The 19,162-nt window shown below is 39.0% G+C and overlaps 1 protein-coding gene across 1 annotated transcript in view; it reads left to right on the forward strand.

Annotated features, from left to right (window-relative positions):
- Positions 1 to 7,621, forward strand: part of LOC137892252 (neuronal PAS domain-containing protein 3) — a 9,173-nt gene extending 1,552 nt beyond the window's left edge. The window contains exon 3 of the mRNA XM_068737271.1: positions 2,279 to 7,621. Coding sequence (XP_068593372.1) covers positions 2,279 to 3,936 — 1,658 coding nt within the window. The 3' untranslated portion in view covers positions 3,937 to 7,621. The remainder of the gene's footprint in view (positions 1 to 2,278) is intronic.
- Positions 7,622 to 19,162: the final 11,541 nt, after the last annotated feature.

Raw genomic sequence — 19,162 nt, forward strand, 5'->3', positions numbered from 1 at the left:
CCAGCTGTTATTCTAGCTGGAGGAGAACGATTCTGGCACCCTGTCGGCTGTAAACCGACGCCAGCTGCTGCAGGAGGCGGTGATTCAGCCGGGCTCCAACAGGCCCGAGGTGCTCAGGCTCGACATATTCTAAAATGAGAAACCCGGCCTTTGACCTTTGTTCTGTTAGGATGCAATCTGTGCAGAGCCAGAGAGGACACGAGGACAGGTGCCAAGAACAAAGTCTTTTTATTTGATTTATTTCTTAGTGGTGCTGTGCAGCAGAATATCAATGATATTAACTTAAAATTAGACAGCTTTTTGATTACGTCCCACACACGCCGTCCTCCTGCCCAAAATACTCAACAGTCCATTCCAGGAACCACAGAATGTCCTAATTCCTGCTGTTTGTTTGATTAAAAACGACTGCAGGTTTAATGCAAATGGCAACGATGACTAGGATGCTTTTTCGTGGTGGACGCACAAATTAAATGCATCCACTTAACGAAGCAACAGTGACGTACTTTAGAATATCTAAAAAGACAACTATTAGTGGACAGGAGGGGACGGGTCCAACAAACAGGACTTTAAACCACAAGTTCAACACCACGTTGTGGTTTTGTTGTCTAAACCTAACTGTTTGTAGTTTTGTTTACCATAAAGCAGGGGATGCTTTAGGGGTGGAGCTACCTTGTGATTGACAGGTCTCTACCAGAGACGTATACGGCGTCTCTACGTCACTCCTCCTCAGTCCAGATGTGGTCACTTCCTGTTCACTGGTTGCAGTAAAGCCAAGATGGCGACAGCGAAATTGCCAAACTCGAGGCTTCAAAACGTCAGTCCAGAAACCAACGAGTGACGTCACCATGACTACGTCCACTTCTTATAGAAAAACAGGAGAAGCAAAGAGACATACAAAAAAACACCTCCCATAATGCAACATGTCTTTTATTAGACCCTCCATTCGCGCCTGGTATCTCTCGAACTCTTATGAGGCAGGTTTTCTCTTCGAACTCCAAGCTGATACGACACAGATTACAATACTCAATACATTCAAATTAAAAACAATCCAACCAAAAATCTATTTTTCAACTTTGTAGTTCTTGGAAAAGCCTGTCTCCATCTTGACAACATTTGGTGGACTGTGGAACCGTCTGTCTCTATGCAGACGACACCTACGTTCTACAGCGCAACGGTATAAAACCCAAATGTTCTGTGGAGACCGTTGACGAGCCCATTTGGCAAATGCTATTAAAAAAATTCAAAAACGCTTAAAAGACAACTTGGTTCTCAATTTTAGATTCAGATTTCCTCTACAAAGAAAAACGATCCAAATCCCTCCCTGACTCTCTGGGAAACGTTTAACACTCGAGGTCCGTTTTTTATTCCAACCTGAGAATAAATCTGTGTCTGCTTTGGAAAAAGCTCACTTAATGGAGATACAAGGTTTTCCCCCCAGACAAAGCAATTGAGTCGACATTTCAGGTGCCATGAGGGAGTCAGAGCACTGCCAGCTGGGCAGCCGCTGGCCTCAGTGTGTGCTGGCAGGGTTTGAAGTGTGTGTGTCGTCTGTTGTGTGTGTGTGTGTGTGTGTGTGTGTGTGTGTGTGTGTGTGTGTGTGTGTGTATGTGTGTAATGGGCTGGACAGAGCCAAGATGCCAGAACAGCAGCAGCTACAGATACTGAACACACATCAGCAGCCACAACACAACACAACACATGGAAAAGCCTGTCTGGGAAAATAAAACAAGATCAACAACTGAGAGTCACTGCGCGGGAATTCAAACACACACAAACTGAAGCCATAACAGTCCAAGAGAGGAATGGGTTTTAAGGAAGTTATCTTTGGTCTCAAATATGATGAAATATCTCAACAGCAATTGTTGTTCATTCATGTTCACAAGAGGATAAACCATGACAAAGTTAATGATCTCCTGTAGACCCAACATCAGGACCAAATGTCATCAGTACACAAGAAATGTCCATTTTCATCCACTTCCCTGAACACATTCCAGCTCCCCAGAAGATGAACCCTTTAGATTTTAATAAACCCACAATCTTTAGCTCAACCTCAAAGATAAAGCTCAGATTTATCAGCTAAATCATTAGTATGTTGATTGTTCTGTTTTGGATAAAGTTATGGTAAACCTTTTAACCTGTCATCATACACATATACTACAATGACAATGCTAAAGCGCTAATACACACTTAACACAAAGTACAGCTGAGGCTGCTGGGAAAGTCTTTTATATATATATATATATATATATACATATACATATATCTTTCTCATCAACAGACAACGAGAACGCCAAGTCCGAGGGAAAGCCGAGCCACCAATCAGAACGCGAGGACCCGGAGACGGACAGCAAGCGTCAGCAGCAACCCGGTCAACCTCATTGCTCCTCCGAACAGGACATGAAGCGCCAGGAGGAAGGAGACAGCTCAAGTAACCCCGAGAGCCAGGAGAGCGACGACAGTCTGGAAGCCTCGGATGGAGAGGGCGAGGAACAGGAGGAGGCAAGGGTAGGAGGAGGAGGAGGCGGAGGAGGAGGTGGAGGTGGAGGTGGTGGAGATGGAGGAGGAAGGCTTGGGAGGTTAGCCGGACTGGGAGGGTTAGGGGGACTGGGTGTCATCGGAGGACTGGGCAACCTGGGCGGGCTTCATATTAAGGTAGAGCGCTACGGAGAAGGGGAAGAGGTACAGCTGCACAACTCACAAACTTCTTCGTCAGAGGAGGAGGAGGAAGAGGACGACGACGACGACGAGGAAGAAGACGGAGGCGTGCAAGATTGTGACGGCGTCGACGCCGGTGCTGGCGGCAAGCTCCAGAAGAGGCGGAAGAGGAGGAAAGTGCAGAAATGGGACGCATCCCGGAGCAGGAGGCTCCGTCTCTCCTCGCCCACCGCCACGCACAGCCCCGATGACATGGGAGATGCCGCGACGCTGGTAGACCCCTCCCAGGCCACGCCGGCCAACAACTCCTCCTCCCACCTCCTCGCCTCCGCCGGCTCCCCGAACTGCACGGGTGCGACGTCCTCGGTCCTGAAAATCAAGACGGAGATGGCGGAGCCGATCAACTTCGACAATGACAGCAGCATCTGGAACTTCCCGCCCAACCGAGAGATTTCCAGAAACGAGTCGCCATACAGCATGACCTCCAAGCCGGCCCCCCCGGGGTCCCACGAGAACTTCCCCTCCCCCCAGGGAGGCTCTCTCCAGGTGGCCATTCCCGACTCTGTCCTCACCCCTCCTGGAACCGAGGGAGGCGCAGTAGGAGTGAGGAAGCCTCCTTACAACGGAAGCTCCGCGCCGTCCTCCGCTTCCAGCGCCGCCAGTTTAGCACCTCCCTCCAACGCCTCCTCCGCCGACCCCCTGTCACCTCCGCTGTCCGCCTCCCCGCGGGACAAGCAGCAAGGCACTCCCACCACCTCCTCTTCCTCATCCTCGTCCTCGTCGACCTCTTCCTCGTCGCTGCTTTACTCCGGCGACCTCGAGGCGCTGCAGCGTCTGCAGGCCGGCAACGTGGTGCTCCCGTTGGTCCACCGGGTCACGGGGACTCTGGCCTCCACCAGCACGACAGCTCCGCGGGTCTACACCACCGGGACCATCAGGTACGCACCGGCGGACGTCACCCTAGCCATGGCGCAGGGCAACCTCCTCCCCAACGCCGCCATGAACTTCGTCGACGGCTCGGGGTTCGGCCTGGACCCCAAGACGCCCATGGAGATGCTGTACCACCACGTCCACAGGCTCAACATGTCGGCGGCGGCGGCGGCCGGCCCGTTCGTCGGATCTCCGACGGCCACGGGCGGGAACGGCGCCCTGGGGGGCCAGATGCCGACCGCGGCCAACGTTTTCACCACGGCGGAGGGACTTTTCTCGACGCTACCGTTCCCGGTGTACAGCAACGGGATCCACGCCACACAGACGACTCTGGAGAGGAAGGAGGATTAACGCTACTCGCTCAAGACCGCATTACTGTGTTTCTGGAATCGACAACTGTGTCAACGTTTAAAAAAAGACTACTCACTAGTAAAGACACAAAAAATGAAAGGAAGAGAAAGACTCTGTACTTGCTATCTTTTACCAACACAGCACTGTGTTTCTGAGAGGGGGGAAAGGACAGGAAGGGATGACAAATGTACTCTAGCACTTTGAATCTGAGCAACTGAGCTTGTGTAATAGACATGAATGACCCTCAAACATGTCCCGACCTTTTCTATCTTCTTTTCTCTCTCCTCCTCATCCTCTCTTCCTCCTCTCTCTCTCTTTCTCTCTCTCTCTGTCTCTCTCTTTTGCTCCTCTTTCTTGCGATCAGCAACGTTTTTTTTTCTTCTTCTCTTGAACAAAAACAAGACTATTCTTTATTGTAAAGAACTCCTTTTTTTTGCCTACAGAGAATTCATATTGCCGAAAAGGACTCTGCCGGAGCCAGACGGGGATACTTTTTCTATCATTTGACTTTGACTTTGTTTTCTGTTGCATCTTTACGAAGGTGCCGATTGTGCGTATTTAACGGAGGACGGTACAGGGATTTGTAACGGACATAATAAACTCTATGCGGGCGCTTCTCCACATGTATCTTGATGTGATCAAGGCTTGAAGAGAGCGTTTTTAACCCGAGAGGAGGGGGCCGACAACAGGTCTCGGAGATAATAATCTTTTGAAAAAAGGTTTTTTTTGAAGACGTTTCTCGATCGAGGGAATAGTTTAGAGAATTAATGCTGTTTTTTCCTTTTCATTTCCTTCTTCTTTTTTTTATAAAATATTCTAGCTCAGAATCAAGCATTACGGAGAAAAACAGAAAAGAAAAAAAAAGCAATTTCAGCCGGGTAATGACCTGTGAAATATCGAATGTTACTACTTCCTCTTTGATCCCAGGAGTTTACCTACAGGTCTCGCACCAAACATAACCTCCTCTACATCTCCTCCCATCTCGATATGTCGTTCTCTCTCTCTTTTATCTCTCACTCTTGTCTGCCGGATCTTTAACCTCCACGTCTAACATTTCCTCCTGACGATCGACAGATTCATGGTGCTACCGACCGTCCAGTAACCCGGATTCAGCTGGCTGATGTGGGTGCTGTAAACGAAACCCACAGCTCGTTGACAGACTGATCGTGTTTTGGTTTTTTTTGGAGGGGGAACGATTTTAACCTTTTTATTGTTATCATTTTTTTTTTAATCTTCTGACCTTCAGGAAAGTCAGAAACACAGCAAGAACCGTAGGACCTCTAAATCAGCGACATCATCTCCATCATGTCCCTCCTCAAAAAAAACCGCTTAATCTGATTGGGCGTAGAGGGGCAGCTCCACACGGCAGCATGGAGGTGATTGGTTGAATTTCTAGGCTTCATAGTGTTGTTTTTATTTCTATGTATTTTCTAACTTAATCACTTTTACTTCTCAGTGAGACTGAGGCTAATACGCTAGTGACGCTAACTTGAAAAATGAATGTTAAAACCCTCGACCGGCTCCTGTTTGATTGTTTACTTTTATTTTGTACTACTTTCTTCGTCTTTATTTGTATTTTTTTACCTCCTCCTCCTTCCTCCTCCTCCTCCTCCTCCTCCTCCTCCTCCTCCTCCTCCTCGTCTTCTTCCTAAACCAGAATCACCTCCACAAGACTTTCCTAAAGGATCCACTCTCTTCCATCTCATCGCCGGACCCTGTGATAGAAAAAACAAGCCACATATCAACTAAGGAGATTGTAATAAAGACATGCATTTTCAATCAAATCTATCAAACAATCAAAATCAATAACTACAAAAAAAATAATCTTTTTTTAAGGAAGAGAAAAAAAATCACATTCCTTGAAACAATGTTGTCTTTGTCGTCGTTCTTCTGTTCCGTGTTTTTTCTTCCCCGAACCCTCGTTGCCAAAAAAAAAGACAAAAAAAAAAAAGAAATCTCACAAAGTTTAGTGTTTTCAAAGCACTGTGATTCTCGTTCATTTGTACTGTTTTCTTTTCTACGTCTTTTGTTAAAAAGAGGAAGAATAAAAAAGATAACAAGTAATAATTAAAACGGTAAAAAGCAAAAAAAAAAAAAAAACTGTCACAACATCCATCTTTTTAAAGTTGGCAGCCCCGTCTCTACCATCCGTCATACCTTATTACCCAGTGTGATTTAAAGCCGTAAAAAACGTGTTACCGATGTGTTTAGTGTCACTGGCTGTCAAAGAGTCTTTCATGGCGACTTCTCTCTCTGTGTGTGTTGACTATATGCAGTATATACTGAGCTACTGTAGCTGTTTTTGTCCTTTGTCTTCTCTGTGCTCTATCTCTAGTGTGGGGGGATGGGGAGGAGGGGCGGGGCTTAGTGGGAGAAAGGGGGTGGAGTCTAAACACGGCGGACCCCTCTTTGCCTCTCTTTGCCTCTCTCTCTCCCCCCTCGATCTCCCTCTATCTGCAGTCTTAGTGAAACCAGTGGAGGTTCGTGGAATTTCGTGTTCGGTGGCCTTTGCAAAAAATACAGAAAAGAACTTTGTAGAGACCACCTTTTGTTCCGCTGCTTCCTTCTTGTCTTTGTAAAACCTCTTTTGTTTTTTACATTTAGTTTTGTGGGGGGTTTTCTAATCCTCCTCTCTCTTTCTCTCTCTCTGCGATTGCTTTTTGCTGTTGTGTAGTCTTATACAAAACCTCTTTATCTTGCTGTCCTTTCTCTCAGAGATGAAAAAGATTCTTTAACTAGCTCAAAGGTTTATGGAGCCATGTTTATCGCCGCTAAGGAATTCTGGGAAACGCAGTTTCCAGCTCTTGCATACAAAGTATTAAATAACTAATAAATATGTACAATAGAATTCAAATTGTGATGAGGAACAAGCCTAAAGTAGCATTTTAGATTGTAGTCCTGGAAAAAACAACAACCACAAAAGCCTCAGTTGTGAAACATTTCCCAGAGTCCCTTGGGGCTTCCTGTGTGCATTGGGTGTATTTCATTGGTTCCCACCGAAACTTGTTGACTTCCTGCGCAAACTTCTCTCACGGGACAAACAAAGTTACACAAGTGGTTCAAGGGGGGAGATACAAAAAATCACAGTACTATTTCAGGACACGTAATAATAATAAAAAAAACTGATTTTAAAGATTTCTAAAGAAATTAAAAGAAGAAAAAAATATTTCGCACTATAAATCTATTTTTATAGGTGTTTTGGAAAAACTGAACTGCATGTTTAGTAAGTTCGTCCAATGAGTTTCACGTGATCGATCCCTCGTTTATTGTTCGTTTGCTTTTGGGTCCAGTGTTCTAGTTTTTTTAAGTCTGTCGAGCCCAAACAGGGACGCGATGGAGGAAGAATAAAGTCTGTATCGTCAAACCGACGCCTCTAATCTCCACTTTACACATCAGGAAAATCAATCTGTAGCGTCTGTGCTTTCTGTGAAGAATCAACGTCTTGTTTCTGCGACGAAAATGTTTAAACAAATACGAAAAAAAGCAAACAAACTTTGGTTTATCAAATTTAGCGATGGATTTATTTATTTCTGTGTTCAATGAGGGAGGAATGTGATTGGTCCGCGCGATCTGTCGGCGGGTCGTTCGTGGTCGAATGTTAAATTCAGTCGTTTCAGGAGCATTTTGTTTCCGCGCTCCTCTGGATTTTAGCGTTTTCTACTTTTGGCGGGTTTTTTGGCGTGAAAATGGGGCGGGGGGGGAGGGGGGTGGGGGGGCACAAAGAAAGGCAGGGCCCCATCTGGTCAAAGAAACCGGGATTGGGCAGCAGGGTGGTGGTGGTGGTGGTGATGGTGGTGGTGGTGGGGGCGGGGGCGGGGTTGGGGGGGGTGCACATAACTCAGACGAAACCAGGAAATACACCCACATGTAACAAAAACCAAACAGCCGGTCCAAGCTGTTTCAATGTTTTTTCTGTGTTTTATGTCGAAAAATGAAAACTTTGCTGGTGATTTTAAAAACGTAAAAACCTTAATCACAGCTGCTGTCAAAAATACATAGTGTTTAAGAATTACAAATATTGAAAAATCACTTCATTTACCTGTGAAGAAACTGTGTCTGTGTTTTTAACTATTTCTTGTACAATTATACAGATTCTTTTATGAGGAACTTGGTGCCAAGTAGCTGAAATACGGGAGAGAGGGAATCTCTTATTATCAATGTTAACAGTGTTATAAAATTCTAAATACAAACAAATTAAAATATTAAAAAAGAGAAAACTATGGTACATTTCTATTTTTTTGTTTTGAAAAAAAACACATGACTAACTGATGCTAACTTTGAGTGCCTGGCTTATTTTTTATTATTATTATTATTATTATTATTATTATTATTATTATTTTCGGAAGACATCCTTTTGAGTTCATTTACCATGAATAATGCTGCAAATCCGAAAAATGTACATACTTCATTTTTATAGCAGTTGTTCTTTTATAAGTTTACTAGGTTCTCATCCGCTCAGAGGAACATGTCACACACATGGTTGTCTTTCTGTAACCCGGTTTTCACCATCTTACAGGTGCCATATTCATAATAAAAATTTCTCTCGAATTTGTTACCAGATTGCATAATTTCTTCTGTTTTGCTAACTTCACCAATCCCCAAATAATAGAGATGCTGCCACATCGCAGTAAGCTGTTTTCTTTCTCCTTTTATTTTGAAAGTCAGGAAGGGTTCTGCTAGTGTTCTGGTTCCTGTTGAGAATTGGACATTAATCATTGTTAAATTCAGGAATCTGAAAAATGATGGTAGAATCTATTAGATAGATGAATCGTGCTTTTCTTCCCCTTTCACTGCGTCTCCTTGACCTTCCTCTCAGCGTGGAGCCGGACGGATCAGAGGAGTGAACGAGGTGTTGTGTTTTAAAAGAAGCTCCCGTCCTGAAACCTTCACACCTCCAGACGGCCAATCAGGTACGTGTGTCTGCAGCAGACAGGTGGAGGTGGATGAGTCACCTGGTCACTGGTCATTTGGAGGTTTTGCTTCAATAGTCTCTCACTGCTGGTGAAATCAATGCTGCTATACTAAAAACATATTAATACAATCAAACAATTAAACTGCTTTCTATCAGCTTTAAGCACTTCTGTTGGTCCAACTTAGTTTACGACTGTAAATTTAGTTCTACTAACCCTATTAAGTTAAGTCAGACTCAACCCTGGTAAATAAGTTGAACCAACCTAAATAAGTTAAGTTGGACCAACATAATTACTCAATACTTAAAGAAAGCAGTTTAATCGTGTGAAATACTTAAGTTTATTATTATGAAAGTGTTTTAGTGTATTCTAACTTTGTTCCACTGAGCTTAGAGAGCCACGAGTGTCCCACAAACATCGATCCTGGTAGAAACATAAACCCCCAAAAACAGTTCCAGGAACCACACGAGCTGATTTCAGATCTTTCCTGGATTAATGGTCACCACTCCAAGCAACTCTTTCCTGCATCCTGTGCTCAGGTGCTCGATGTGCACCTGATTCACATTTCTGCTTTTTACACGAACAAAAAACACCTTTTTTTTTTACAGCAGTCGTCACGTTTGAGTTTCCGTCGCCTCTGAAGAATCATGGAGTCAAACTCCAGAGCGCCTCTCTGCAAAGAGATCTACTGAGAGTGTGAAGGTGAGTGTGTTCGTACGCTTTAGTACGCTTTAGTACGCTTTAGTACGCTTTAGTACGTAGCCCGTGTGGAACAATGAGAAGGTAAAGTGGTGTTTATTTCACCTCAGTCACTCTAAAGCAGGGCAGACAACCAGTCATCCTGATGTCGAATGGAATGTGAAGGAGTGATGTAGAGTTCTTGGATATCTGGTAGAGACCTGTCAATCACCATGTAGCCCCGCCCCTAAAGCATCCCCTCTTTATGGTGTGTTTGACTCTAAATGGAGCATAATGTACTAAATGAACATCATGCTGTATTGAAGAAGACTGTAAACTAGAGATTGAGACCATAAACTCATGTTTACAATGTTTACTGAGGGAATAAATCAAGAGAGAAGTAGAGTCATTTTAGACTAGACTTCTATACAACCAGAGGAGTCGCCCCCTGGTGGACACTAGAGAGAATGCAGCTTTAACACGTGAAGCTTTGAAGAACTTTAAAGAACCGGAGGTTGTCTCCTGGTGTTGACTGAAATGACAAGAAATCAGTCTTCTATTGACTCATGAAACCTGTATCCATCCGTCTCTCAGTCCTCCTCGTCTCTCTCACTTTTATTACCTTCATTTCCCCTTTTTCTTCTAGCCTGCATCTTGTCTCCTCCTCCTCCTCCTCCTCCTCCTCCTCCTCCTCCTCCTCCATCATGCAGTAATAAGAGCGGAGAGGTCAGTCAGTCGACCCTCTGAGGCCGACCAGCCAACTTTAAATATTTCAAACTATTTTAAATGAGCGCACATGAATCATAGATCACAGGCAGCGCTGCTCTCTCTGTGTGTGTGTGTGTGTGTGTGTGTGTGTGTGTGTGTGTGTGTGTGAGAGAGAGAGAGAGAGAGAGAGAGAGCTCGAACCTGAAGCTCCTTCTAATAACCTCTGGCTGTCCGTCTCGGTGAGGAGGTCTGATGTGGAATTTAGATCCGACAGCGTCAGTCGTTCACCGGAGGCGTAACGAGCGGCCTTTCATCATCGCCGCCTGATGGACGGATGATGAAACAAAGCGTTGGAGATGAAAACTCATTGGGCTTTTTTTTTTTTTTTTCTCATCTGCGGGGGCTGATCGCCCTAATTCCCAACATGCACCAGGAGTCAAAGCATCACAAAACGAATCTGTACGAGTATTTTGGGAGACACGCCGTCGCTGCCGGAGACATGATGTGGCGTTTAAGTTCCTGAAGAAAAATCTGTTTCTGTAATGTTCCTACAGGGAGTCTCTCTCTGCTTGAAAGAGAATGTTATACATTGAACTCATTATATTTATCCATGAACGGCTGTGTTTTCTGTTGCATTGTGGGATAATAGTGAAATAACTCTAGGAGTAGACCGGTGATCTCAGGACTCAAGATGATTGAGAAAGATCTCTATATATATGTATATATATGTATATATATATATATATATATATATATATATATATATACATATATATATATATATATATATATATATATGTATATATATATATATATATATATATATATATATATACACACAGTGATTGACAGGTCTCTACGTCACTCCTCCTCAGTCCAGATGTGGTCCGTAATCCAAGATGGCGACAAACTCAAACCTCTTAGTCTCTTCATGGTGTCTGACGTTGTGTTCATGGACTCAGAGAACAGATCATCTGGTGTCTTGTGGCTCTTAATGTGGTAAAGTGGTATTGTTCAGGTTTCATCCTCCATCTTTGGTTGTTAATGTTCTTATCGAGCTTGACAAGATACTTCACTGTCAGGTCCCCGTGACATGTGACCTTTTACTCTCCTCCCATTGGCTGTTGATGGAGGAGGTGAAGCTCATTCAGGGACGATCGCGTCACTCGTTAATTTCAATGAACCTCTGCTCAGCATCTCAACCTGGACCAACAAACCCAGATGGGTTTCATGACTGTTCTTGAGTGTCAGGTTGCAGAATCAATGACACTAAATACTATACAAAGGTAAACCAAAAATTCAAAAGTCAATGTATGAAAGAGTCTTGTCAACGAGTACTTTAGTGTTGAAGTGGCAGACTTTAAATGCAGTTTGGTGTGGCAGCAGAAATGTTTGTGTTCTTGATGTTTTGGATCTGTAGACCTTCCCTTTGCTTCCCTGAGCAGGATCCAGTCCGGTGAGGCTGACGATGATGAAGATACAAGACGGCAGCTTTTATCTGTGGACGTGTTCTTTTATGCTGTTCATCTTCATGTAGGTGTTGCTTTGTTTTTTTATCCGTTTCATTAGTATTTTTACCAATAAACATCACGTTTGTTTTGGATGGAATGTGGTCTAACGTGCTGCTGATTTACATTTTTATTCCATAGATGAAATAGAAGAATTCGCCTCGTGGAAAATAATAAAAGTTATGAATATGTAAGACGGGACTCGACCGTGACAGCATTAAAACATGCAGGTAGAGTATCTTCACCTGAGACAAAGATGAAAACACGTCCTCAGTCTGCACACAGAGGTGGAGCTACAGAGACCTCCAGAGGATCAGCGCGGGACTGCAGGTGAGTTCAACTCACTTCAGCAGCAACGTGTGTTTACTGAGGTCTGGCTTCTATGACGACCACTTTTATGCATATTAAGGAATATTAAAACATTTATACATTTGTAAAGTTTAACTAGTTTCTGGTTATTTTCTGCTGCAGCTCAACAGCATGTGTAATATATATTTCTGAAGAATTTCTTTAACTGATTGAATTAAAGGTAATTTGTGATATATATATATATGAATATATATATATATATATATACATATATATATATATGAATGTATATATTTACATATATGTCTATATATATAGACATATATATGTGTGTATATATATACGCAAATATATGTATATATATATACATATATATATGTATATATATATATGTATATATACACACATATATATATGAATATATATATTTATATATGTATATATATATACTATATATACGCATATATATGTATATTTATATACACATATATATATATGTATATATTCTCAACATGCTATACTATGACTGTTTTTCACTTTTTTCGACATGCTATACTATGACTTTTTTCGACATGCTATACTATGACTGTTTTTCACTTTTTTCGACATGCTATACTATGACTGTTTTTCACTTTTTTCGACATGCTATACTATGATTGTTTTTCACTTTTTTCGACGTGCTACACTATGACTGTTTTTCACTTTTTTCGACGTGCTACACTGTGACTGTTTTTCACTTTTTCAACGTGCTACATTATGACTGTTTTTCACTTTTTTCGACATGCTATACTATGACTGTTTTTCACTTTTTTCGACATGCTACACTATGACTGTTTTTCACTTTTTTGACATGCTACACTGAATGTTTTTCACTTTTTTCGACAGTCTATACTATGACTGTTTTTCACTTTTTTCGACATGCTATACTATGACTTTTTTCGACATGCTATACTATGACTTTTTTCGACATGCTATACTGTGGCTGTTTTTCACTTTTTTCGACATTCTATACTTTGACTTTTTTCGACATGCTATTCTATGGCTGTTTTTCACTTTTTTCGACATGATATACTATTACTTTTTCGACATGCTATACTATGACTTTTTTTGACATGCTATACTATGACTTTTTTCGACATGCTATACTGTGGCTGTTTTTCACTTTTTTCGACATGCTATACTATGACTTTTTTCAACATGCTATACTATGGCTGTTTTTCACCTTTTTCGACATGCTACACTGACTGTTTTTCACTTTTTTCGACATGCTACACTATGACTGTTTTTCACTTTTTTCGACGTGCTATACTATGACTTTTTTCGACATGCTATACTATGGCTGTTTTTCACTTTTTTTGACATTCTATACTATGACTTTTTTCGACATGCTATACTACTACTTGTTTCGACATGCTATACTATGACTTTTTTCGACATGCTAAACTATGACTTTTTCAACATGCTACACTATGACTGTTTTTCACTTTTTTCGACATGGTATACTATGACTTTTTTTAGCTTTTTTGACATGTTATACTTTGACTGTTTTTCACTTTTTTCAAAATGCTATACAATGACATTTTTTGACATGCTATACTATGACTGTTTTTCACTTTTTTCAACATGCTACACTATGACTGTTTTTCACTTTTTTCGACATTCTACACTATGACTGTTTTTCACTTTTTTCGACATGCTACACTATGACTGTTTTTCACTTTTTTCAACATGCTATACTATGACTTTTTTCGACATGCTATACTATGACTTTTTTCACTTTTTTCAACATGCTATACTATGACTTTTTTCATTTTTTTCGACATGCTACACTATGACTGTTTTTCACCTTTTTCGACAAGCTATACTATAACTTTTTTCGACATACTATACTATGACTTTTTCGACATGCTATACTATGACTGTTTTTCACTTTTTTTGACATGATATACTATGACTTTTTTCAACATGCTATACTGTGGCTGTTTTTCACCTTTTTCGACATTCTATACTATGACTTTTTCGACATGCTATACTATGACTTTTTTCGACATGTTATACTATGACTTTTTTCGACATGTTATACTATGACTTTTTTTCAACATGCTATACTATGACTTTTTTTGACATACTCTACTATGACTTTTTTCGACATGCTATACTATGACTTTTTGCACTTTTTTCGACATGCTACACTATGACTGTTTTTCACTTTTTTCGACATGCTATACTTTTACTTTTTTTCGACATACTATACTATGACTTTTTCGACATGCTATACTATGACTGTTTTTCACTTTTTTCGACATGCTATACTATGAATGTTTTTCACTTTTTTCGACATTCTACACTATGACTGTTTTTCACTTTTTTCGACATGCTACACTATGACTGTTTTTCACTTTTTTCAACATGCTATACTATGACTTTTTTCGACATGCTATACTATGACTTTTTTCACTTTTTTCGACATGCTATACTATGACTTTTTTCACTTTTTTCGACATGCTACACTATGACTGTTTTTCACCTTTTTCGACAAGCTATACTATGACTTTTTTCGACATACTATACTATGACTTTTTCGACATGCTATACTATGACTGTTTTTCACTTTTTTTGACATGCTATACTATGACTGTTTTTCACTTTTTTCGACATGCTATACTATGACTTTTTTCAACATGCTATACTGTGGCTGTTTTTCACTTTTTTCGACATTCTATACTATGACTTTTTTTGACATGCTATACTATGGCTGTTTTTCACTTTTTTTGACATGATATGCTATTACTTTTTTCGACATGCTATACTATGACTTTTTTCGACATGTTATACTATGACTTTTTTCGACATGTTATACTATGACTTTTTTTCAACATGCTATACTATGACTTTTTTCGACATACTCTACTATGACTTTTTTCGACATGCTATACTATGACTTTTTTCACTTTTTTCGACATGCTACACTATGACTGTTTTTCACTTTTTTCGACATGCTATACTATGACTTTTTTCGACATACTATACTATGACTTTTTTCGACATGCTATACTATGACTGTTTTTCTCTTTTTTTGACATGCTATACTATGACTGTTTTTCACTTTTTTCGACATGCTATACTATGACTTTTTTCGACATGCTATACTATGACTGTTTTTCACTTTTTTCGACATGCTATACTATGACTGTTTTTCACTTTTTTCGACATGCTATACTATGATTGTTTTTCACTTTTTTCGACGTGCTACACTATGACTGTTTTTCACTTTTTTCGACGTGCTACACTGTGACTGTTTTTCACTTTTTCAACGTGCTACATTATGACTGTTTTTCACTTTTTTCGACATGCTATACTATGACTGTTTTTCACTTTTTTCGACATGCTACACTATGACTGTTTTTCACTTTTTTGACATGCTACACTGAATGTTTTTCACTTTTTTCGACAGTCTATACTATGACTGTTTTTCACTTTTTTCGACATGCTATACTATGACTTTTTTCGACATGCTATACTATGACTTTTTTCGACATGCTATACTGTGGCTGTTTTTCACTTTTTTCGACATTCTATACTTTGACTTTTTTCGACATGCTATTCTATGGCTGTTTTTCACTTTTTTCGACATGATATACTATTACTTTTTCGACATGCTATACTATGACTTTTTTTGACATGCTATACTATGACTTTTTTCGACATGCTATACTGTGGCTGTTTTTCACTTTTTTCGACATGCTATACTATGACTTTTTTCAACATGCTATACTATGGCTGTTTTTCACCTTTTTCGACATGCTACACTGACTGTTTTTCACTTTTTTCGACATGCTACACTATGACTGTTTTTCACTTTTTTCGACGTGCTATACTATGACTTTTTTCGACATGCTATACTATGGCTGTTTTTCACTTTTTTTGACATTCTATACTATGACTTTTTTCGACATGCTATACTACTACTTGTTTCGACATGCTATACTATGACTTTTTTCGACATGCTAAACTATGACTTTTTCAACATGCTACACTATGACTGTTTTTCACTTTTTTCGACATGGTATACTATGACTTTTTTTAGCTTTTTTGACATGTTATACTTTGACTGTTTTTCACTTTTTTCAAAATGCTATACAATGACATTTTTTGACATGCTATACTATGACTGTTTTTCACTTTTTTCAACATGCTACACTATGACTGTTTTTCACTTTTTTCGACATTCTACACTATGACTGTTTTTCACTTTTTTCGACATGCTACACTATGACTGTTTTTCACTTTTTTCAACATGCTATACTATGACTTTTTTCGACATGCTATACTATGACTTTTTTCACTTTTTTCAACATGCTATACTATGACTTTTTTCATTTTTTTCGACATGCTACACTATGACTGTTTTTCACCTTTTTCGACAAGCTATACTATAACTTTTTTCGACATACTATACTATGACTTTTTCGACATGCTATACTATGACTGTTTTTCACTTTTTTTGACATGATATACTATGACTTTTTTCAACATGCTATACTGTGGCTGTTTTTCACCTTTTTCGACATTCTATACTATGACTTTTTCGACATGCTATACTATGACTTTTTTCGACATGTTATACTATGACTTTTTTCGACATGTTATACTATGACTTTTTTTCAACATGCTATACTATGACTTTTTTTGACATACTCTACTATGACTTTTTTCGACATGCTATACTATGACTTTTTGCACTTTTTTCGACATGCTACACTATGACTGTTTTTCACTTTTTTCGACATGCTATACTTTTACTTTTTTTCGACATACTATACTATGACTTTTTCGACATGCTATACTATGACTGTTTTTCACTTTTTTCGACATGCTATACTATGAATGTTTTTCACTTTTTTCGACATTCTACACTATGACTGTTTTTCACTTTTTTCGACATGCTACACTATGACTGTTTTTCACTTTTTTCAACATGCTATACTATGACTTTTTTCGACATGCTATACTATGACTTTTTTCACTTTTTTCGACATGCTATACTATGACTTTTTTCACTTTTTTCGACATGCTACACTATGACTGTTTTTCACCTTTTTCGACAAGCTATACTATGACTTTTTTCGACATACTATACTATGACTTTTTCGACATGCTATACTATGACTGTTTTTCACTTTTTTTGACATGCTATACTATGACTGTTTTTCACTTTTTTCGACATGCTATACTATGACTTTTTTCAACATGCTATACTGTGGCTGTTTTTCACTTTTTTCGACATTCTATACTATGACTTTTTTTGACATGCTATACTATGGCTGTTTTTCACTTTTTTTGACATGATATGCTATTACTTTTTTCGACATGCTATACTATGACTTTTTTCGACATGTTATACTATGACTTTTTTCGACATGTTATACTATGACTTTTTTTCAACATGCTATACTATGACTTTTTTCGACATACTCTACTATGACTTTTTTCGACATGCTATACTATGACTTTTTTCACTTTTTTCGACATGCTACACTATGACTGTTTTTCACTTTTTTCGACATGCTATACTATGACTTTTTTCGACATACTATACTATGACTTTTTCGACATGCTATACTATGACTGTTTTTCACTTTTTTTGACATGCTATACTATGACTGTTTTTCACTTTTTTCGACATGCTATACTATGACTTTTTTCAACATGCTATACTGTGGCTGTTTTTCACTTTTTTCGACATTCTATACTATGACTTTTTTTGACATGCTATACTATGGCTGTTTTTCACTTTTTTTGACATGATATGCTATTACTTTTTTCGACATGCTATACTATGACTTTTTTCGACATGTTATACTATGACTTTTTTCGACATGTTATACTATGACTTTTTTTCAACATGCTATACTATGACTTTTTTCGACATACTCTACTATGACTTTTTTCGACATGCTATACTATGACTTTTTTCACTTTTTTCGACATGCTACACTATGACTGTTTTTCACTTTTTTCGACATGCTATACTATGACTTTTTTCGACATACTATACTATGACTTTTTTCGACATGCTATACTATGACTGTTTTTCACTTTTTTCGACATGCTATACTATGACTGTTTTTCTCTTTTTTTGACATGCTATACTATGACTGTTTTTCACTTTTTTCGACATGCTATACTATGACTTTTTTCGACATGCTATACTATGGCTGTTTTTCACTTTTTTTGACATTCTATACTATGACTTTTTTTGACATGCTATACTATGGCTGTTTTTCACTTTTTTTGACATTCTATACTATGACTTTTTTTGACATGCTATACTATGGCTGTTTTTCACTTTTTTGGAAATGATATACTATGACTTTTTTCGACATGCTATACTACTACTTGTTTTGACATGCTATACTATGACTTTTTTCGACATGCTAAACTATGACTGTTTTTCACTTTTTCAACATGCTACACTATGACTGTTTTTCACTTTTTTTGACATTCTACTCTATGACTGTTTTTCACTTTTTTCGACATGCTATACTATGACTTTTTTTCACTTTTTTTGACATGCTACACTATGACTGTTTTTCACTTTTTTCGACATTCTACACTATGACTGTTTTTCACTTTTTTCGACATGCTACACTGACTGTTTTTCACTTTTTTCAACATGCTATACTATGACTTTTTTTGACATACTATACTATGACTTTTTTCGACATACTAAACTATGACTTTTTCGACATGCTATACTATGACTGTTTTTCACTTTTTTTGACATGCTATACTATGACTGTTTTTCACTTTTTTCAACATGCTATACTTTGACTTTTTTCGACATACTATACTATGACTTTTTTCGACATGCTATACTATGACTTTTTTCACTTTTTTCGACATGCTATACTATGACTTTTTTCACTTTTTTATCGACATGCTACACTATGACTGTTTTTCACCTTTTTCGACAAGCTATACTATGACTTTTTTCGACATACTAAACTATGACTTTTTTGACATGCTATACTATGACTGTTTTTTACTTTTTTCGACATGCTATACTATGACTTTTTTCAACATGCTATACTATGGTTGTTTTTCACTTTT

This window comes from Cebidichthys violaceus, unplaced genomic scaffold (genome assembly GCF_023349555.1).
Source record: "Cebidichthys violaceus isolate CVI_PGR_0920_01 unplaced genomic scaffold, fCebVio1.0.p SCAF_77, whole genome shotgun sequence".
In the NCBI taxonomy this organism is placed as follows: Eukaryota; Metazoa; Chordata; class Actinopteri; order Perciformes; family Stichaeidae; genus Cebidichthys; species Cebidichthys violaceus.